The sequence below is a fragment of the Trichoplusia ni genome, chromosome 5 (assembly GCF_003590095.1).
Source record: "Trichoplusia ni isolate ovarian cell line Hi5 chromosome 5, tn1, whole genome shotgun sequence".
NCBI classification, from domain to species: domain Eukaryota; kingdom Metazoa; phylum Arthropoda; class Insecta; order Lepidoptera; family Noctuidae; genus Trichoplusia; species Trichoplusia ni.
This window is the reverse complement of record NC_039482.1, coordinates 11,632,010-11,655,023: the sequence shown is the minus strand read 5'-3', so window position 1 is coordinate 11,655,023 and position 23,014 is coordinate 11,632,010. Positions and strand designations below refer to the sequence as shown.

Below are 23,014 nucleotides of genomic sequence, written 5' to 3'. Positions count from 1 at the left end.
TTGATATATGACCATGAATGAAGTTTTATAGGTTTTTGATACAAAAATTTCCTTAATTTTGGTCTTCATTTTGTGTGAATGAATTTATGTATATTGTTCAAAAAGAGTATGTTATCTTGGTAGACGAAAATTGATACTAAATAAAAAATAGTCCATAACCTACTTGTTAGATAATAAATACAGTAACGTGGTGTTTGTAATTCAATTATCAAATCTAAGATGGTTGAATAATATCACAGCTAAAAATCTTCACACAATTTTGTGACGAACATAACATAATTTATCGACCTAGACAAAGATGTAAATACAAATACACTTTCATGAACAGTTGAAGCAAACAGACATCAGAGTTATTGGCTTAGAGTGATAAAAACACCTACGTGGTATTCCTCGCGAAAATGGCACGGCACGAAGCCTTACAAGCTATCACTCACCAGAGTTAGGGGCATGGGCGCGGCGCGAGTCAGCACCCACCGCACTCCTTTAACTAAATGAATCCACGACCATATACTGCTTCGAAACTCGCCATTGCTTAATAAATCCACCGAACATTAGCTAAAGACTCAAGAAGATGGTCGCCCTCGCCGCCGCCGTTGTTGCTAGGTGCAGATCAATTGCCAACCCTTGTAGGTTACATGAATGAAACCTACACATTTTCGGTGCGTCATAGCTATCATATCGCCCGTACACGACGCGGACCTTTCAAATGCCACGATAGTATTACAATTACTGAATATTTTGTAAACGGTTCCAAAATTCAGTCGATTGAAGGTGAACGTTTCGTTTTGGATTTGGCACGTAAGAGGGGCGGAGGGTTAGTGTAGAGCCTGACGTGTCAGTGTCGTGTGTCGAGCGAGTCGTAGACGGCGGTGGCGGAAGGTCGGGGAAGCCGGGCCGTCGGCTGGGGCGCGAGCCCGGGCTCCGCTGACGTCAGCGACGGCTCGGCGCCGAGCGGCGGTGCTCACCACCGGCCTGCCAATTATTATTTTATGTACACGAACGGCGCGAAACAAAAGGCGGCGACGGCGACGGCGGGGCGCGGGCGGAGAGCGCTCGCCGCAGGAGCGACTGCCGGCGCCATCTAGCGGGGCGCGCGGCGACCACTCGCGCCTACTCCTTTCGGTCTGCGGACGATCGAATCGAGACGAAACCTCTGCGCTGACCGACCCTCACTGGGTAACCGGACTCCGGTAACACTGTCACTGATCGGGAGTAGCGTGGAGCGTGGATGGGGGGTTACGTCGGTACGCTGCGGGTTGACGTCACGTTTTCCAAAATACGATCACTGATGCATACCGTCGTCAGAGCGTGGCTGCGTGTGATGGTGGCGGTCGGGTAGGCCATGCTGTCAGGCGGCGCGGGATAGGCGCGGGCCGGGCATGGCGGGCTCCTGCTCGACACTGCGGTGCGGGCGTCCGCGGCGCGCGCTGCACGCCACTGACCCGCGCACCGCCCGCGCCCGCCGCCGCCGCCGCCGCTGCGCGCGCACACCCGCACCGCCGGCGGCCGCACCGCGCCGACCGAGCCTTCGGCCTCCGGCCTGCAGCCGCGTGCACCGGCACCACACCGCACACCGCCCACGCAACACAACACACGCTACCTATCGATTGTACACTTTGATTCTGCAAAGGTCGGCTCTGTGCATTTTCACCTGGACCTGGATTGACAAGTGTAAATAAACCGCCCGCGGAGACAGATTGACGTAACGTAACTCTTCATTGTGTTATTGGCTTCCTATAGTCTCTATAAAATACGTGAACCATTTAAATCCGAGTTCATAAATTTGGTTCTCATAAATAGACAGTGAGGTGTTCATATCATCGATTTATACTTAAGATCCATGCACGTAGACTAGGTGCGAATGCCAGGAACCAGTTTTCTTGCAGCGAGACGCTTCGTCGCCGCGTCGTCAAAATTTTACGACTTTCCTCGAGTGTGCTAACCCAAACAGATTCTATCTGGCACAATACGATGCAGGATTTCCTTCTTCTCAGCTGCCGAGCACCTCGTCATCTAATATACATACTCACTCGCTTATTTAGAGTCGGTATTAAGTAATAATGATGTTGTTTTTGTGTTTGAAAAGTTGTGTCATAACTTTGTGAGAGTATTGTATGGCTAATGAGTATTTGTATTGCGGTTATATGGTGTTGAATTAAATGTTCTTTATTATTTCAAAAAGTATTTGTTAGTAATTACAGAAACTTTGCACACTAGCAATTCTCCAGAAATATTTTCAGTTTTATTTTTAGTACCTTCTAGCATCGTTTACGGACTAAAATGGTAAGATGAGGTACAATAATAGGTATAAAAATATCGAATTCAAAACGATATACATGACAGACATCTGAATCACCCAATACATAACCAAATCAGTTTAAACCCTCTTTCTATGAACCACTTACATAATTAAATTAGTTCAAGAAATCCTGAGCTCCCCAAGCCAGTATCCAAGAATCTGAGTCATTGTGATTCAACTGCCAACAAATTGTTCTAGGAACCTCTAGTGTTACGTGGCCTCAAGCATTAAAAAACTACATGAAGTCACTCAAGATTGATGGGTGTACGTTTACCTACTAATTTAAATGCTCGTTAAGTAGATATTTTCATGAAAGTACTAGGTAGTAATATTATATCATGCTCCCTATATTGTTACCAGTTTTCTTTCAAAATTTAAAAAAGTCTGAAAAGTCAATCGTCACCATTAGCCCATATTCCACTGCTAGACATAGACGTCCCCAATTGCACGCCATCGAGATCTCTCTTCGGCTACTCTCATTCAGTTCAAACGTCAAACAATCAACTATCCCCATATTTAATTAAGTTTCATCCTAACAAATTAGGTTGATTCATAATCATAATTATTCATTTAACAACGGTTTACCAACGAGTATTGACTAACATCGCCTGACTAGTTTCAGACCCACCCGGAGTCCTTAATCGTGAGCTGATGCGGCGGCCGTAAAAACTTATACAACTACATTACATTATAAAGGATGTTTCAAATTAATCAGAAACATTGTATGACCTATAAACTTACCTATACCACCATAACTCGAGGAAGAGCAACGTCAAGAGTATCAATCACTTATCGTTGGAGCGAGAAGTTTACAGTGTGCTAGTTTTATGGTTAGCCTATGTAGAGGAGAGACTAGGTTTTAGACTATAGTGCACCTGTATCGAGTTTACACTTTGTTGAAGTTATGACAATAACACTTGAAAGTAGTTTGTTTAAGCTTGATGAGAGAGAAGTTCAGAAGTAGGGTTGAATTGACTATGTTTATAGATTAGTATAAGGTATACATCAAAGTTTATCAATATAAACACTCACTCTTAAACTAATAGATGTCTTGTCAAAACTTAGACAACGGGATAAAAAATGTATTAAAAGTTGAAATTTTAAACTTTCTTTTGCGTATTACGTCTAATAAATTCCTCAAGTCCTATTTGCAAAAAAATCTCACAAAATTTAAGGACTTTAAAGATATAAAAAATAATTTCGTGAGGATGATTTATAGTTAAATGATGCAGCGGTTTACTCAAGTTAGTCGGTAAGTCCCCTTAAATATCTATAAGTAAACCGTTGTACCCATAATTACAAATAAAGATTACCAATGAAACAACCGTGCCAAGAGCCACGCCTATCAAAATCAGACGTATCAAGAATCTTTAACATTTTTCTGTCATTTCTTTTCTAATTAAATTAATATCAAATTTAACCTCAAAAAGTGCTAGCAGTACGTTAGTACCTCAAAAATATTCTACAGCTGTCTGTTGTTCATCTCCGTTCGAGTTAACAAAGTTAGTTGACATTGTTCGCAGTGTTGACGGCAAGCTTCACTCTACTCTCTACTGCAATCTAATCTTGGCGCACGTGGCTTTCGTGAACGACGGTAATACTATATGCTGTTGTTTACAACGCGTGCTAATAGATGAAGTTGCAGTATTATTAGGGACGTAGAACGGAATAGTTCTAGCTGGACAGTTGGATTTTTTACAGATGATGTATGTGTGTTACTGCTGTAGCAAAGAATAATATTAAAAATTAAAATCGAGGTTGAGGAATTTGATGGACCAACAGACATATTTATCATCTTTTGGGAACGTGAAATCTGATGGACCAACCAGACAATGAACTCACTGCGTAGCGAGTCTAACTTGTAGTCGACCAGTTTTCTTGGAAATGCTGTAGGTATTTTACCTGATGGTATTATGTGGAATTTGTTTCCTGTGATTTCTTTTACCACTCAGTAATAGACGTTTCGATTACTCGTTTATTTTTCTGTCAGAAATAGGTGTGTGCGCTACTACTGCCACTCAAAACAAAACTGCTACGCAAAACAAACAGTACTCTTCAGACTTCTATCGTATTCATTCCTGAATTATAAGTCACTTCCCTATCACCTTCTCCACATTTCTTTGACAGACCTTAATTATACAAAATCCCCTTATTTACAGTCACATTGCTCGTGTAAACAGGACGAAACATCATCGTCGCACCTTTTGTCGCAGCATTGAATATTGTATGACCATGAAGGCGTCTTACAAACTCGAATAATTCCCTACGTTGTGAGCAGCCGGTTTTTTGCTTGGATTTCTAAGGCGCGTGAAGACTGGTCTCGAGTTTGATGAATGATATGGAATTAGGCTGTTTTGTTTTGGTTGACTTTGAAATTAAAAATGCCAACAGTTGGAACAATTTTAAAATCTGAGAGATCTTTGCGGATGTATGTTGCTTAGGTAAACAAAAGTAATGAATCAAAAAATAGCAAGGATCAGTAACCATAATCAGACTATATGAGTGTTTATATGATTTTAATTAATTTGCTAGACTGATGAACAACAATAATAAATTTGGTATTAATGTAATCGAAAAACGATAAATACCTACGTTTAAAAAACAATCTAATCATTAATTGCCGCATGATATTTCTTAAGACCTTTGTTCCTTTTATGAATTTCGATGCGTTAAAGTTAAACAAGAAACCTAATTTCCATTTTTAATTATATTTTTTTAAGACAATCCTTCATGAAAAACAAAAATCTTTTAAAAACATAAAGCATCGTGTCGTTGATTGTAACAAACAATACATCGAGAGCAAATATGTTAAGGTGCATCGCAAAGACAATATTTGCTAGGTCGGGCCCGAAGCTGGCAACTCGCAGCTATTACGATGAAGCCATAGTAATGGAGTTCACTGCATCGCCTCTCTATGTAGCCTGCGTATTTGTATAAGTGACTAACAGTTTGTTGACAATTTGTTATCGCTAAAATGTCATGAATATGAAACTTTATATTGACGAAGTGAATGGAAGCAACATGATGTTGGCACAGACATTAACCGAAAAAAAAATCTGAAAAATCCAACCTGTGACTCCCGACTATACGCGCTAGTCGCTTTATCAACTAAGGTACCAAAGTCACTGTACAAGAGCTTGAATTTGTTGATTGTATCGTGATACGGTATATGACAAAACATTTTATCATTAATTGGGCAAATCGAGATGTTTCTCAACAACAGGCAATGGGAAGATAAAACTTTTGTATAAAGATTTCTTTTTTTTCTACAATTTAATTGTCAATTTTCGTTTCATTTGATTTAAAAAAAAAACACCCGTTTCAACACACCACAAACATACGACACTGTCCTCCACAAAATCTAAACATATCAGTAACGGTAACATAACATAACAAAGAATTACCTTACACCAATAATATAAAAATAAACTGACGTAAAACCTATATGTATGATAATACAAAATATTCCTTTGCAAGCGAATATTCCAGGGAAATACATAATGTCGCCGGCGCTGCTCATTTCGTTGCAACCGCTTCTTTATTGGCCCCCACCCCGTGTTCTCTAGCAAAGAGCATCTTAGAGGAACATTTTTGTAGTTGAGGAAGTAAGACAGCGTATGTAGCGTAGAGCGTCATCTCTTTTCCACAACTGCAATATTTTTTTCTGAAATAGGTCGTGGTAGGCTCTCTAGGAAGTTTTGCCGACCCACTTATATGCCGACTGCCTGAAAATGTATGGCACGTGGATACTGGGAGTACGATATGGTTCAAAAGTTATGGACATATGAAATTAAGCTTCTGTGTTTTTCGAAGATGGAGTAGAAATAATATTTTATATTTGCCTCCATAGCAAGCGAGAAAGACCTTAGCATCTGAGTTAGGCACAGTGACAGCGCCATCGACAATATTAAAAAAAAAAAATTGGGTCCTAAGATTATATTAAGAGCTGGTGTGATTTGATTCAAAACACTCGTATTTAATAAATTATTAAGTTGGACGCATTTCAAGTCTGTAGTAAGCTTTTGCCTAATCATCAAACTAGCACTACCTAGACTAAATTGATTTTTGGAAGCAATACCTCAAAACCCAAACGCATACTGAGCTCCCAGAAAGTCAACTTATGTCTTTGCCTCAATACAACTTTATCTAACGCATTCAAACTTACTCAATCAAGAGGAGAGTACAAGTCACTTCGGCGACCATTTAACGAAGTGACTAAACAACGAGCACTCTTTAAGGGAACTACAGGTTTTCAAACGGTTCGTTTGTTCGAAAAATTGCATCGGGACCTAAATCCCGGTCTCGCAAAGGTACTTGACCAGCGGAACGCCGGCTAAAGTAGAGCGGGTCACAAACGGGACCGTTATGCCACGTTTACATAGCGCTGCAAATATCGGCTGCAAATATCTTGAATTTTTTTTTTCAATAATATATTTTCATTAATGTACGTGTGTCTGTTACTGTATGATACTGATAATTGGGTGGAGTGATTTGTATGTTTATTATTGGGTGCGTTTGGATGGTTTTATTTCACGCAGGTCTTTCGGGTCCTCTAGTTACAAATAGTGTTTTTACACTGAATATGAAAAAATAATTTAAATTACTTTATGGTCATCTTCATTGCGTCGATAAATGTTAATGTCTAATACTGGACCTTTGTCCAGTGGTGGGCTCGCTGACCGGGCACATTCCACTCAATAAACACCTTTTCACCATCAATGTTACAGATAGTCCACTATGTAGAGGCTGTCTTCAACATGAAGAATCAGCGGCACACGTGCTCCTGGAGTGCACGGGGGTCGTGGAATGCCGGGCAGGGATCCTCGGTTCACCGAGCTCCGTCACAGAAGCCTGCGAACGTCCCAGGAGACTTCTGCGCTTCTGGAGGGAGTTGGGATGGCTGGACTGACAGCCTCCCAAAGACACCTGACGCACAATGGGCCGACTTAGAGCCTACGTGCGGAAAAAGGAGCCCATCACCAAGTACCAAGTACCAAGTACTGGACCTTTGTTCATACATAGAAGGGACTTACATATATACACAAATTTCTTAGATTATTTCCTTTTTTTAGAGTACGTGCGTGCATATGCTATAAAGTTTTTCAGTGTAAACGGAGCGTTAGACTCAAGCCGGGCTTGCACGATTAAAAGGGGTCCCAGTTTACACTACACCGAGCTTAAAAGATTTTTAAGTGAAAAAAGACAGGTTGAATAAATCGACTTAATAAGGCTTTTATGAGAATACATGTTAATTATCACAGTTTAAGGAAGAAGAATAATGTATCATAGATTTTGATATCGTAACTGACTTGGCATTTAAAAATAAATTCGGTCAAATGAGTCCGACTCGCAATACTTACCCACCTAAGTTTTGACTGCCGAAACAGTAGCTTAAACCGATTTTTATTAATTTTAATAAATTATATTCACCAAACACCTAGATCCTCTATGGTCTACTTACAGTTGGAAGATATTATTACATGGGTACAGCGAAGAAGGAAACAGAGCTGATTTTCAATCATTCCTACTCCCTCACCTGTAAGGCGGGGGAGAAATGGCGAGTAAGACAAAATTTTGAATAATACAATAAGAAAGCACACATAAATGGTGTAGCATTGCATGTTACAATAAAAAACACCTCAGAAAATATTCCCAGGACGGTGGTTAGCACAGATTTTTTCAGTAAAATACAGTATGTAAAAAAAACTTAATTTTCACAAAACTAGAACAAAAACAATCGCAATCCATGTGACTGTCACTCCACGCATAAGCTACAACAATAGATGTAAACCCGCAATGTATTCATAACATGACAAAACAATCGGACTACGTTAATATTCCGGCGCGTCCGTTATTCAGAGATCCGTGTCCAAATATTGCACTTTACAACGAACTCTTTGTTCATGTAGGCTCGCTATTGGACTTGTAGGGTTCCGCATAGTGTTGCTTTGTTCTCTACGTTTGCAATCTTGCGAGTTGTGCTTCTAACTGCAGAGGAGCTCAGTAAATATTTTCGTGAGACGGTAATTACCTGTTTTCTAGCGTTTCTGTGCTTTGCTTGTAGTATAAAGGCTGTGTGTTGTCTTTTATGTTATTTGCGTAGAATTTGTTTAAGATCTAGTTTTAGTAATCCGTTTATAAGTACTTATATTCAAGTTGTTCTTCGGTTTACTACTACATGTTATGTTTAAGACCAGCTGTGCCAGCGACTTTGTCCGTTTGTCCGTTTGTAAAACCTTTGGGTAGTATATTTTTGTTATATTTTCCACATGAATCTCTAAATTGGCATATTTTTTATTGATGAACCGATTGACATGAACAACACCAAAAGAGGCGTGAAGCTTACAGACAAACAAAGACAAACACTTAAAAAAAATAGATTCGGTATCGTTTGTAGACCGCATCACAAACTATTTTATTTTATAAGTCTTCATTCACAACACATAAATCAGTAGTTAACAGTCCTCAACGCAGCTACAATCATCCCGCAATATTAGTAAACACCCTTACTACAATATACAAATCAAATTCACCCGTCCATTTTCACCATAACAGAATCCAACGGCAGCGACTCTATCTATACACACATTGATATAGGCGTACTATAAGGTATCGCTCCATGCGCGCCGCCACTGAATAATACGCACCTGACCCCTTTAAAGGATACCACTATTAAGGTCACTGTCATCCTGGCAGGCAATTTCACTTTCATGAAAGTGCAGCCCTGTTTATAAATAAATTTCAACGAACATTATACAAACATTTTCAACTATCTGTCATTCATTCGTTTATGAGATAAGTTTTGTGTATTTTAACTAACAATTTAAATGCAAATTATAACTGATTTAAAAAGTTATGGCGATTGAAAATACGTTAGTTATTATAGCAAGTAACTTACATATATATCTCTATGTACATATTTTCTATCGTCTTAATCGTTAAGTGAAAGCTAGTTTTAAATATGTATTGTACTTTGTTTTTTTCATTGCAAATGTTGTAACTATTTTAATTCTTTTTACATTAAACTTAACTAATTGACGCTTTGTAAATAATGTATATTTTCTTTTTATATTGATATAGTTTTAAAAATGTAAATATTAGTAAAGCCTTTTATAACTAGGATTTTATTTATTTTAAACAAACAATGAAACGGCGTTCTTTCATTCTTTAATACACCACCTAGACTGTCATTTCCATTATAAACCTGCACAGGATTTTGCACCTTATTGCTAACACTTAAACCAAAAATCCAATTAAACCCAACATTAAAGTACACCGTTACAATTCCGCAACAAACTAGTTCTTGTCTTATTTTTTCTTCGCCGTGCACTGTCTTCGCATAAAGTATTTCAATGTATAGCCGGTACGTTGCAAGCTCAGTTTTGTTTTTATTAACCCAGTTCATAGCAAACACAGTCATACTGGAAAATATTGTTCCTTTTGTTTTCCGCTCAAGTGAATTACTATAGACTGGGCTAGTAAACGTACAAGGCGTCTTAGAGTACTTACTAGCTACTTGTAACGTGTGTTTTTTCTTTTACGCATATCTTAGGATATATGCATGATTTGGTGCAAAGATTGATGTATCATGCTAAATATTTCCATTACAGTTGTGATTAGTGTCACAGTCACATTCACAAACACACATAGAACACATCTTACATAGAACAAGCATTCGTTGATCATGAAAAAGCTTGTCTTACACGTCGATCGAACCTACACTCTCCGCTATAGGTACAGTCAATTCCGATTAAGCAAAGCAAATTCTTTGTAATGTACTTTAATACGTGATAAACCAATATTATCATGATATGGCTCTGATCTGTTGCTAGAGCTAAAAACCATAGACGTTCTGCGATAGAATGACACAATTACAGAGTTCAGGCTTATTTGATTCAACATTGACGACTACTTCGATCCTAACGAAAGAAGTATTGCTAAAGCTAATCCTCTTTTCAGGAAGTATTTTTTCAAAAATTATGGCTAAATATTAGATACATACTTGTTCAAGGTCTAAATCTTCATAAAATAATTTGACAAAAGCCTTTTTTAAACGTAATTCATTCAAGTATCCCGATTTTATATTGTTGATGTATTACTGTTGTATGCAATCACTACGAACTCTCCTATTTGGCTATCCTACAAAATATTATGCCAACTGCTAACACGAAGATGATTTAATAATGAAGCATCGTAACTATGCGATAATGTAGCGTTCACTACTTGCAAAACGTTCCAGAATTAACAACATAAATCATTATTATTAATTGTTTGTATGCTTACTGTATAGTGTACAGTGAATCATGTAATTGTGATAATAAATGTGTTATATTTTACTTGCTTGAGAACTTTAATTTGTATTTCATCATTCAGACGGTCATTTGCACTTGTTCACGTCTTCCAGCTCCTATTAAGCTAAGGCGTGATGCTTCATAGTCTATAAACATCCCAATTGATGAACTACTTAATGCTATAAACGAAAACTTTTTCTTTTAGCCCCCGACACAAAGGAGGGGTGTTAAAAATTTGACCATTTGTCTGTCAATATCTAAGGCAACATAGCTCCCAAACGGATTGAGCAATTCCAATTTAGTTTATTTCACTTTCGGGGGGTATTATTTTCTCGTGTGCAGGTAACTTAATGTAAATGTAAATACAGCACAAATTTGAAACAACCCAAATTATCGAATCACACACAAATGCAACTTGCAAAACTTTTCCAGCATTCATTTGACCCGTAAGGTTCAAATTCACAAAAACTTTGACCTCATCGATACTAATCCATTACACAACATGAGTTAACAAGTCTTGCGATCCTCTGGGAGCACAAACCGAGGGCTGTCACGCGACACTCGCGTATTTACCCCATTACGCAAATTGTTACTAATAATTAGTTGATTCAAAGCAGGGCCCTACTACTGTGTATGAAGGATTGCAACGCATTGCCATACACCGACACAAAGACGCGGATGACGTAGCACGGCGGTTCAGGTTTAGTCAGTAAGAGTCTGACACTACCGATTTCCTCCACCGAGAGATGGTGAGGATTACCATGAGAATAACCATGTCTTAACAAAAAAAGGTGGCCAACCACTACTTCTTAAACGAAGACAGCTGCAATTGTGCAAGCAAGATGTCGCTCTATAACAAGTGAATGGTGTATAGTGCCGTCTCGCTTCCACGAATGAAATTCCGATTGCATGGGCAGCTGAGTGGAGGACAGAACGATTGAAACCATTGGGCGCGAATGACACAACGTGATTTGTGTGATCCAAGAATGTTGCATCTGAGTCTGGGTGTCTTCATGCTTGTGACTTGAATGTTTGTGCAATGGCAAGCGATACAAGGAGTAAAAACCTTAGTGAGGGAGTCGTTTTAAAAAATCTTTCTGTAAATATTGTGGTAGACCCCCACGTGAGGTAAATATGTTTGTACGAATACATTAATGCATACGGCTGGTCATAAATTAATACTTCGTTGAGTATCCCGTGTGGTGTATGTGCACGCCAGTTTTGAATAATAATAATTCCTTTGAAATGTCAGACATGATTTGATTTGACTAGCTGTCATGCGAATTGAGTGACACTGACAATAGTGACAATAATGCAAAGACTTTATGTACTCTACTAGCATCAAACTAGTATAATGTCGTTGCAATAATGGAATGATAAAGAAATGAAAAAAAAAATGCCTAGATAAAGAATCACAATGTAATTCTAAATCTATGGGAATGAGCCTACATTATAGGTACGATACCTACGGAATTCGCGTGCTTTCCGTAAAATTAAATCAAATTGGACTAGAAAGAAAAAAAATTAGAATAGAGAAAGAATATCAGTTAAGAATCACCGAGTGATCCCGCCAAGGTAACCGACAACCGACAGCCCACTGGATTAGCAAGCTAAACTGACCTGCTCACCTGCGCATGATGATGATCTGTGCAAGATGGCTAGCAGGAGCTGGATGCAAGCAGCCTGCCAGATAGATGTCGATGATGGCGTGCAATAGGGGAGGCCCATGTCCAGAAGTGGACGAATATGGGCTGATGATGATGAATTGACATTGGCCACAATTTTGATTCAAAGCTCTCCATGATGATGGTTTAAAATTTTTGATAACTGACACGACTGTAATTATTATTATTTGCGGCAAATTATTATGCATGCTAGTTCAGTAGGTATCCCAGTCCATATATTTTAATGTCATTGGTTAAAAGTGTCAAACATACGTCAATATTGACGCAAATAGTCAAATCTGTCAAGTCAAATACTGGAAATGTGGATGGCAATTTGTGTGAAGCTGGAGGAAGACAATACAACATAACCTCTAGTACCAAAAATATTTTGTAAATTGTACGAGCTTAAAGAGCCTTGTAACATACTGCTAGGATGAGTACATCAAAAGGGGGTAACGTAAGAAGAAGACCACAGAAGCACCAAAATAAAACAGCTTTCAAAAACGATTTACACGATACGAGTCACCAAACGAAATTTTTGAACTCCTTGGAGGTGACAGGCGTTTGTAAACGTTGTAAAGATATTATTGAATGGAAGATAAAGTTCAAAAAATATAAGACGTTAACTGCACCTCGTAAATGTGTTGGCTGTGAACAGAAAACAGTAAAATACGCATATCACCTATTGTGCACTAAATGCGCTTTAGACAAAAAAACATGTGCGAAGTGTTGCAAACCAATAGATGTAAGTAAAAAATTATGGAGCCTATTTACTATTATAATATGACCTTTTCTTCCTGCCGAGGTCCTGTGTTTTATTTCAAACTTTTCAAAGGTTTCCTTAAAGTTGATATCCTGATTATTAATGCCTTTCTTTAATTTAATGTAACTTTTTTTAGGAGATAGACATACAACCTGCAGATGATGGTCAAAATACTGATATAAAAGCTATGTTAAAAGAGTTACCTGAAAGAAAACGGCGGACTATACTAAGGTAATATTCTTCATCAAATCAACAAAAACCAAATATAGTATAGTTTTAAAATTAGGTTTAAAGAGTTATCTGCGAGTTTTGCACCATTTTATAAGAAAATATAATTTAATTTATTTTTGTGTTCAAAACGGGAGTGTCCTTACTAAAGAAAAATAGTTGTGGGCTTAGCAAGTACTTCAAATTGTAATATATATTTTTTTATTTCAGGTCTCTTAATAAGCTTGAGGGTGATCAACAGAAGTTAAATCCTGAATTGAAAGCACAGATAGAAGAAATGCTGGCAAATGTTGATAGCCTTAGCCTTGATGATGACTTCAATGATTTTTCAGATGAAGAAAATTCAGGGAGTGATAACTAGAAGTTGTATATAGTGCTTGTATATTATCTGATGCTAAGTGTAAATATTATATTATTAAGAAACTAAATGGATTGTTTTTTCTGATTCTGATTATGACTTAAATTTCATAGTCTAATTAAAACGACTCCCACATTGAGGAATTTAATCCAAGCATAAGTCACACTCATATACAAAGACCCAGACCATGGACAAGTATTTGTGAACACAAATGTTTGTCTTACATGGGGATCGAACCCGCGTCTCGCCGCGTTCACTCGATTATGTGGTAACCTCAATATTTGGTGTCAAACTCTTTTTGTTTTAATACATCAAATTATTAATTGTCAATTTAAAATTCAATCCAAGGAATAAAATTTTGTTTGCAGCAAAATTTAGTCTTGGCTAACAAAAACAAATTGTGTTAAATATATATATCATAATTTATTAAATAACAATAATTTACAAATAAGAAAACTATGTACTGCCATAAAATTTACATTTACAATAATTATTATGAAGAAACCACTTATAAATTTTAAAGTGAATAAAGCATATTTCCATTCTATTTTATAATGCCCAGCTGACGTAACTGAAAAAGAAAACATGATTGATTATGAACTAAGAAGCAAAAACTACTTTCCAGGAGTAATAAACCATGTTCAATATGTGAATTTGAAGTCTGGGATAAATAAGATATATTATTATTTTATAAAAAAACGACTCCTGCTGTAAGGAATTTAATCCTTGTGTAGCAGGGATTTCATAAACATGCAAATGATGTGCACATCAACACCCAGACTCCGAACAAGCATTCATGGATCACACAAATGCTTGTCCTACGCAGAGATCGAACCCGCGAGACGTCGCATTCTGTGGGTTTCGCGTGGTGACCTCAACCACTCGGCGATCCGTGCAAGTGCATTGTTTCTTGTCCAACATTCCATCAAAACTATTCTATTATACCTAGGACTATTCTCTTACCTCTAAGGTAAAACAATAAAAAACAATACTTACAAATCCTTGCCTTTCTTTTTCCTTTTGCAAAACCAGTTTGGTTTGCATGTCGTCAAACTTGACTATAGCTGATAAAACCTTAGCTAATGTTACGGAATGTGTGCCTGTTCCTGTGAGGTACTCATAGAGTATGTTTCGTAAATATTCTAACTCTGTATTTTCTTGTAAAGAATGCAAATGTCTTAGACTCACAAGAGATTCGTCAAGTCTTCTCTCTAGTTTTTCATTAGACAATCTCAATTTCTCATTCTTCTCTTGTATATGCATCATATTTCCATTTACGGACTTGTTCATTTGTTCTAAATCATACAATCGTTTTTCCAATGTACTGTTGACATGCAACAAATTGTTGTACTTTTCCATGACAATATTATACTCTTTATCATTGTCATGTGAAGGCCTCACTTCAGAGCTAGGTGTATTTTGGGATTGTAATTGATCTTTAAGTTCCAAATTCTCTTCAACAAGTAACATATTTTCTCTTAAAAGATCATCAATTCTGTCTTTACCTGCTTGAATTTCATTTTTAAACTCAACTATATCATTGGAAATGTCATTGCTCTCAGTAGAATGCTCACTAGTAGCTATTAGTTCTCTAAGCTTATCATTAAGAACACTGTTTTCTTTGGATATTTTAGTCAGATATGTTTGTAGGCCTTCTATATCTGACTTAAACCGCCTGTTTTCTTCCTTCAATTGATCATATTCAGATTTTAATGCCTGATATTTGTCAGATAGTTCATTGTTGTTTGTGCGTTGAGGAGTCTCTTGTAACTCTAGTACGGCGACCTTTTTAACCTCCTCATTATTCATATTGCTTGGCATCGTATCTTCAATTTTGTCAGTTTGACTGTCTCTGTTTGTTGTATCTTTACATAAACTACTTTCTAATTCTTCGATTGTCTTATTTAATCGATCTTTTTCAGTTACAATTTCAGCGTGTGATTTTCGAACATCATTGATTTCTGTTTCTAAGTTTTTGTAACTATTGGCTGTAGTTTCAGCTTGAGTCTTTAAAGATATATTTTCGAGAGTCAAATTTTTATTATCCTCTTGCAGTTTATTAATGCAATCAATTTGATTGTTGAGTTCAATTATTTGTGATTTGAGACTAATATTTTCATTTTTCAAAGCCAGGGACTCCTCTAATGCGTTCTCATGTTGACTTTTAAATTGATCTAATTCTTTGTTGGATGTGTTATTCTCAAATTCCAAATGTTTTAATTTTTCGACCAACACGTCTTTTTCGTTTTGCAGTTCATTTAGTTTTTGTTTAGATTCCAAATATTGAGACTTTTCAAACTCAAGAGCTATTTGTAGATTTTGGAAATTATTCTCAAATTCATTTACTTTATTTAATAAATTCTCGTTTTCTTCTTTAACAACATTTAATTCTTTAGCCGACGTCTCATAAAGATCGATAGTCCGAGTAAGTTCTAAATTTACTGTTTGAATATCTATATCATTCCTGCTAATGGTAGATTCTAGATTATCCTTGTCATTTTGTAATGTATCAATTTCTTTTCTAGTTGGTCATTTATTTCTACATGACTCTTAATTTCCTTTTCTAATTTCTTAATTTCCAATTTGAGTTCACTCAGTTTAGTCGCATTCAAATTTGCTTCACTGTGTGAGTTATTGTGTAAAGCATAATTAATTTCTTTTGTAAGAGAAAAGAAAGCTTCGTTGTTAATGGCTTGTAACGACTTTGTTTCACTAGATATTAAGTTTATGAGTTTTTTCATTTCTCTAATTTCATTTGAAAGTCTCAAACAATTTGTTCTTAATTTATTATCCCTGATTAGTTTTTCTTGCATGATTACATTTTCTGATTTCAAGTCAGAAACCAGTTTACGAAATTCGATGTTTTGGGTTTGAAGTAATTCATGGTTTGATAACAATTTCTCAATTTCAGACTGTAATTTTATTAGTTCATCTCGTTCTTCCTGAATTTCTGATTCCAATTTAGCATATTTATCTTTCAAATGTTTAATTCATCAAGAAGTTCATCATTCTTTGAATCTTGTTCTGTGTGATCCTTTAGAATGTTTTCTTTTTTCTGTAGTTCACTTTCCAAATTCCCAATCTGAGCACTTTTTTTGGCGTTCTCTTCACTCAACTGTGATATTCTATTTTCTAAATACGTATTTCTATCTATCATTGCTAATTTTTCTGCAGTTTCTTGTTTCATTTGCAGCTGAAGACATTTATATCCTTCATCTGCTTTAGTTTTCATCTGTTCGAAGTTTTGGCATTTTTTGACAACTCTTCGATTTGTGATTCTAGGTCGGTTGTCTTAGCCTTAATGGAGGCTAGTTCAGAGCTTTCATGCATTAGTTTGGATTTCTCAGCTTCCAATGATGTTACACTATTTTTATAATCATTTACAACTATATTTAGAGACTGTATTTCTTTCTTGCTAGACTCCAAGTGATCTTTAAGGGATTTTATTTCTGTTTCTTTACTTTCTAACTCTTTGTGTATACTTAACTTATTTTCTGCTAAGGAAATGGCATATTCTTCTTCTCTTTTGCCGAACACTTCAATTTTGCCGCGTAACTCAGCAATTTCTTCCTGAGCTTTCTGGAAATCGACTTCAAGGGTCGATAATTCTCTCGTTTTACTAAACTCATAAACATTTATTTTATTTTGCAATTCTTCATTTAAATTGTTAAGTTCTTGGATATTTTCTTTCGCTGCTTTTAATTGGTCGGAGGCAAGTTTGTATTGGTCAATTTCTCTGTTTTTATTCTCAAGCTCATTTGACAGTATTTGTAACTCAGTATTAATTTGGGAATTTTTTTCTTTGCTTACTTTGAGCGATTCTTTGTACTTATTTAGTAGGTGCTCCATTTTCTCAATCTTATTGTTTAATGCGATAATCTCACTTGCCGTAGACTCTTCATTTGATGACTTCACTTCAGGTTCAGTTGAAAGGTTTATTAATTGGACATCTCCATCACCATCAGTTGATTTCGTTTTGTTCTCATTCTTATCAGTAGTATTAACAATCTCGGTATTGCTTTGTAAAAGTTGCACCTTTGTATTGAGTGCCTCTATTTTCATCCCTTTTTCTTCAAGTTCAATACGAAGGGCTTTTTCTAAATGTGCCTATAAAGAAAATTATTTATTACTTACACATAATATAAATAAAATAAAAAAGGTGAATTAAAATATTGATATAATGTTTAGATATGAATCAATAAAATAAAATTACCTTTGCACTTTGTTCTAGTGCACATTGTTCACGGAGCTCTGATATTCTTCTTAAAGCTTTATCTTGGGGTTTCAACTAGGACACTCTATAAAACAAAGAAAATTAAATTTAATATCCATGTAAGAAGAAACATTAAACAAACATTAGGTATATAAATACTGACTCTAGCTTTAGCATTTTCTCTCTCCAAAAGTTTGTAGTGCCGGGCTAAATCTCCATACTGTGTTCTATATTTTGTGTATCGTTCTTGGGTTCGTCGATATGCAGCATACAGCTGCTCTTTCGTCACTCGGTCGAGACTGACAGCACCACTAGAGAAACCACGCTCCTCCGCTTCACTCGCTGAAACTTCCATATCAGACTGAAACAATAATTTTATTTTAAGAGTTACATGAGAAAAATGGCTTGTGTTTTATTCCAGAACTTTATAATATTCAATGATAAATTACCTGTAAATGATACATAGAAGGAGTTTCATAACTTGGCAAGCGGAAAGATACATCACTTGCAAATGAGCTGTTTGAGAGTCTTCTTTGTCTCTGATTGTCCTGCAAAATAATTGAAATTAATTACTGAAATATATCTCCTTCTCTACTTTCGCACATTGTGGATTTTTTTGAGGTAGACATCAAGTGCTTAGTAGTTAAAAACCCTTTTAAATATAGTACTCTAAAAAGTTTCTTGGCATAATGAAGAGATTGTTAATATTTTGATAAGGATATCTGTGGACTGATAACCCAACATTCATTCAACCAAGGGCTATTTTTTTTTCCTATTCTTTTTCAAGCAAAGTTGTGGTCTGAAGAAGAAATGCTTATTACAGGCTACTAATCCAGTTTAGCTGTATATATTTTATGCTTTATGTTCCTGCATAAAGTAACAGCCTATCTGCCCTATTTACTAGATAATATGATGTACCCTGTGACAAGTATATGGTAAACACATTCTTGTTACTAAGAGAATATTTAAAATCAACTAGGTACAATAAAACATGTCAAACATTCCTGTCCTTCTTCTGTTTTAGCAGTATTAAGTAAACTTACATGTATATCATGTGCAGACATGTAGTCCAGTGACTCTGATGATGGTAGGGGCTGCACAAGCGCAACATCTTGGAATGTATTTGGTTGACTATTTAGAGACGACTGTGCCTTAGGCCGAGGCTGCTGACCATCTAAAAACAAATTACATTACAAGAGTTTATTAATTATCCTTATTAGAACATTTACAATTTATTAGTTAGAATAGTTTGTTTTTTTAAAGCAACTATAATTAATAACAAGCATTTGTGTGTATGACAGCCAGATTAAGCGGCATTAAAACTTTGAATTTTAATATCAAAAGCAATACATTACATAGCCTAGAGATTTTCAATTAAACAATACTTTAATTTTAAATCAATGACTATTTATTCCATGCTAGTATTAAACAATAACACTTGTACTATATGTTTGACATCTTTAAAATAGTAACACTTGTAAATCCTACAGCTGTTTAATTAACAGTATGTCACAATTACAATTAATGTAATTAAGGAAATTAAACAGGAAAATATAAATATTTACTTAGTCTAAATGTCATACAGTGTTCTCAATTTAACTTGACTCACCATTATCACCAATGGAGAAAAGATCACTATTTGTGATATCAGATATGCTACTGGAGGCAGATGTGACAGCAGCCTGTATCAACATATACTATTACATATACACATAATACTTATAAGTATCTAAACACTTAACATAATATCCACAATGCAATTACATCACTAATGTTAATTGAAACACACAAATGTGAAAGTAGCTGGCAACATGAATATAAATAAATACTCCAAAAATTATAGCACTAAAGAATTTCAACTATGAGATATCTAATAAGGTCACTGGTAGGTGGTATGTCGAAACAATTTATTACAACAAGGCAAAATGTTTATAATTTCGTTTACCTGAGCTGCTTGTGCAAATTGTTGAATTCTTTGAGGTGATGACTTCACCTCCTCAGCTAATTTATCTTTTAATTTTTTAAACATTTTTAATCACTTTACACCATTTCACAGTTCTAGGAACCAAGCATCACCAGACTCTTTTAAAATAGTAGCTATAAAGGGGTTGATATTTTTTACGAGTATAAAATAAAGTAAAAATAATACGCCAAGGAGAACAACTAAGCCAGAGGGAATGGTTGTAACAATCGCAGTAATTATCGGTGTCATGTAGATTGTGTAGATGTTTTACACAATTTGCAAAGGTAATAAATTGAAGTTGAAGTATGTGCGTAGTGTTGTTCGATCCGTTCTACTTCTACTTTTCACTATGGTGAGTAATTAACACGAGACAAAATGTCGTTGTTTTACTTGACTTTAAAATAAATTGATTTCTTACCACGAAGACTATAAAGCTATGATAATTAATATTACTCCAACATCTTTAAATAATGAAAAAACTATTAATTTGCAATTAGAATTTAATTATAGTTGAAAAATATCAAATATTTTTCTTCGCCTTGTATCATTCTAACTAGAAGGGATACAACTATATAACTAACTACCAAGTGCAAGGGAATTCATCATGCAAGGGATATATAATATATTTTAAATCTGGTTAGGAATTTCTACTTAATAATTTGTAGTCAATACATTTAAGCTTCACACATCTGCATATCAGCGGAGGGTAGGTTGATATACAGAGTTTCTCAATATTTAAAATTGATTCCTATTTAATGAAATAATGTAGTGCATTCGAATTTGTTATTCCTTCCAGTAATTTTCAGGCTTTTTTTAAACTAAAAGTCAAATTCGAATGGGTATCCCTTTTTCTGCATATTCTAAAATCACTTTTAAATTAAGCGCAGGGCTCTACTTAAGAAGTAATTTTAATTTATTTAAAGTTAAATAAAAGTGCACTTGCAATTTTTAAGTACCTAAACAAATGGGCAACAAACTAACGATATTTATTAGAAATTGGCATCACCGACTTATTGACATTATTATTCTAGATAACAGAATACATATTCTGATTATTAAAATAGTATAATATAATCTATGGGATTGACAATTTGACATTGATTTTGTCAATAATCAAGAAAGAAATATAATACGAAACAAACAATAATTATTGAATTTATAAACACGCAAGTTCTAAAAAGTTTATAAACGTTGTGAAACACTTCATTTATTTCAATGAAAAAGTACCTAGTTGTATGTCAGTATAACAATTATTTAAGGTTTTATTTTCGAAACAAAAAAAGTATTGCCTAAAAAATAATTTACTTTTATTTTTATCAGGTAAAAATATTAAGTAGAAAGATGGAGTATGGCTTTACCCGTAATCGTAATGATGGATGGAATGAAAACTATTATGGAGATGACTACTATTATGGAGATGACTACTCTGGTGGCGGCAACTATTATGGGTTAGTAGTCACCATAATAACTTATATTCTCGATTTACTTGAAACATTGTAAACTACTGATATATCCTTATTTTTATGTGACTTCTACAGGTGGCACGATTATGGTCAAACTAGAAGTCATGGCAGAATACCACCAGATTTAAGGGGTCAGGGATATGGCCCAGAAGGACCATCATACCGGAGAGAAGAGAATCCTGCAGGTTACTTGTCACGTGAGTTGAATAAGCTGACTACTTCTTCAAAATGCAGCTTACATGTGGAACTATTAATCTTGCTTTATAAACAAGAGAATAGAAAAGAAGTGGAAGAACCTATATTTAAGAATGGAAACCGTATCATATTGTATCACTAAAGATATAAATTACACATATTATAATGGTTACAGTTCTGTAAACGCTACAGTGAGTATAACTTAATATTACACATAAATGCGAATGTTTTTGCAATACAGCTGATTTTATTAAAGGGTACAATGAACATGTAGTAAATTGTATTCAAATAATTTTTAAATAAACTATTTTGAACATTGTGCGACTGATATGCATGTTTTATATGAATTATATAAGACAATGGCGATTATTTTAATTATATGTAAATGACAAATAATTTAGTTTAAATGTATGTTAGTAAGTTATAAAGTTGAGTTTTAAATTTAAGACTAGGCACCTGCCTCACAATCACTGATTAGCCGCTATCTGGCAGATAAGTTGAAATTTTTTTCATTTTTTGTATGAAAAAATCTATCAAGTAATTGTAAATTGTAATGGGAAATTAAGTGAAGGTGGTGAAACAGGCCCATAATGTGGCAAAGGTACAGATGTGATTGCCATGTGTAATTATTTCGGCATCAATTTGGCACACAAAAATAGCATTATGCAAAAGCATGAAAGTCGTATTTTGCATTAATATTAAGATTACAAGCCACAATATGATTTGAATTAGCTAGATTATCATAGGAAACGAAATAATATTTTACTAAAACAAGTTTCACAAAGTTGTTAGGCCCTGTGATCACCTCAATTAAATAATAATTGAACAATGGTTTTTTTAGGTAATTCATAACAAATAGTGGCAAATATTTGTCAGCGAGTAAGCTGATGTTGGTCATAAGCCCTTAATGGTGACATTTGCATGTCAACTCAGTGTGACTACAACTTATTTACTCTATTCTGATCTCAAACACCAATAATATAATCAGGGCCGGATCTAGGAGCCCTGGGGCCCCGAGGCCTCGAGGAAACAAAGGAGTGAGGGCGCCTTGGTTCAAGTTATTTTCATTCACTGAAAAATTTATCGAGCTTTTTTACATGCATAGTGTCAATAATGTGGGCTTCTACCATGGTACCATATTTTTTTTTTTCATCGGGCGTGCTAGGCCCCTAGTCATAGTGGGCCCCTAGGCACTGGCCTAAAGTGCCTTATGGATAATACAGCACTGAATATAATTGCATGTTACTAATGCTGGGGCCAGCAATAAGAAAAGCCACAACTTAGCGCGATAATATTGCCGTTTAGCGTTAGGCGATTGCTCAAGTGGCGGTACATAAAAAAAAAACCGCAATAATTATTGTGATAATTAGCATTGACGTTAGACTCTAGTGTGGCCCCAGCTTAAGACTTCTCTGAAGCACGCAGAAGGTATAGTCTTCATCGTAAAAATGTGAGCCCTGCTTGTGAGGGTTGACACAGAAGTGTATAGCTTGTGTGCATGGCGCTCTACATTTTTTTGCTAGTTACTTTAGAATAATAGCAGTTGTCCACTTCTTTGCAGGTTATGGTGTTTCGAG

At 35.6% G+C, this 23,014-nt stretch overlaps 4 protein-coding genes across 6 annotated transcripts in view; 2 read left to right on the top strand and 2 right to left on the bottom strand.

The window, feature by feature from the left end:
* LOC113494500 (voltage-dependent calcium channel type A subunit alpha-1) overlaps nucleotides 1–23,014 on the bottom strand; it is a 124,809-nt gene that overhangs the window by 75,697 nt on the left and 26,098 nt on the right. The gene's annotated exons all lie outside the window — the stretch shown is intronic.
* LOC113494502 (uncharacterized protein C9orf85 homolog) lies at nucleotides 12,551–13,673 on the top strand. Its single transcript, XM_026872877.1, has 3 exons — nucleotides 12,551–12,999; nucleotides 13,154–13,248; nucleotides 13,456–13,673. Exons 1-3 carry the CDS (start codon nucleotides 12,688–12,690, stop codon nucleotides 13,604–13,606), a joined length of 558 nt encoding a protein of 185 aa, XP_026728678.1. The 5' UTR covers nucleotides 12,551–12,687; the 3' UTR covers nucleotides 13,607–13,673.
* On the bottom strand, nucleotides 16,171–20,118 carry LOC113494501 (golgin subfamily A member 4-like). The gene is given in 8 exon segments (XM_026872876.1): nucleotides 16,171–17,710; nucleotides 17,817–17,882; nucleotides 17,884–17,901; nucleotides 17,980–18,177; nucleotides 18,266–18,364; nucleotides 18,860–18,990; nucleotides 19,426–19,498; nucleotides 19,762–20,118. Coding segments are annotated over 8 exon segments (1,548 nt in total). The 5' UTR covers nucleotides 19,846–20,118; the 3' UTR covers nucleotides 16,171–16,831.
* Nucleotides 20,977–21,758, top strand: LOC113494503. The gene is made up of 3 exons (XM_026872878.1): nucleotides 20,977–21,016; nucleotides 21,100–21,227; nucleotides 21,318–21,758. Exons 2-3 carry the CDS (start codon nucleotides 21,121–21,123, stop codon nucleotides 21,577–21,579), a joined length of 369 nt encoding a protein of 122 aa, XP_026728679.1. The 5' UTR covers nucleotides 20,977–21,016; nucleotides 21,100–21,120; the 3' UTR covers nucleotides 21,580–21,758.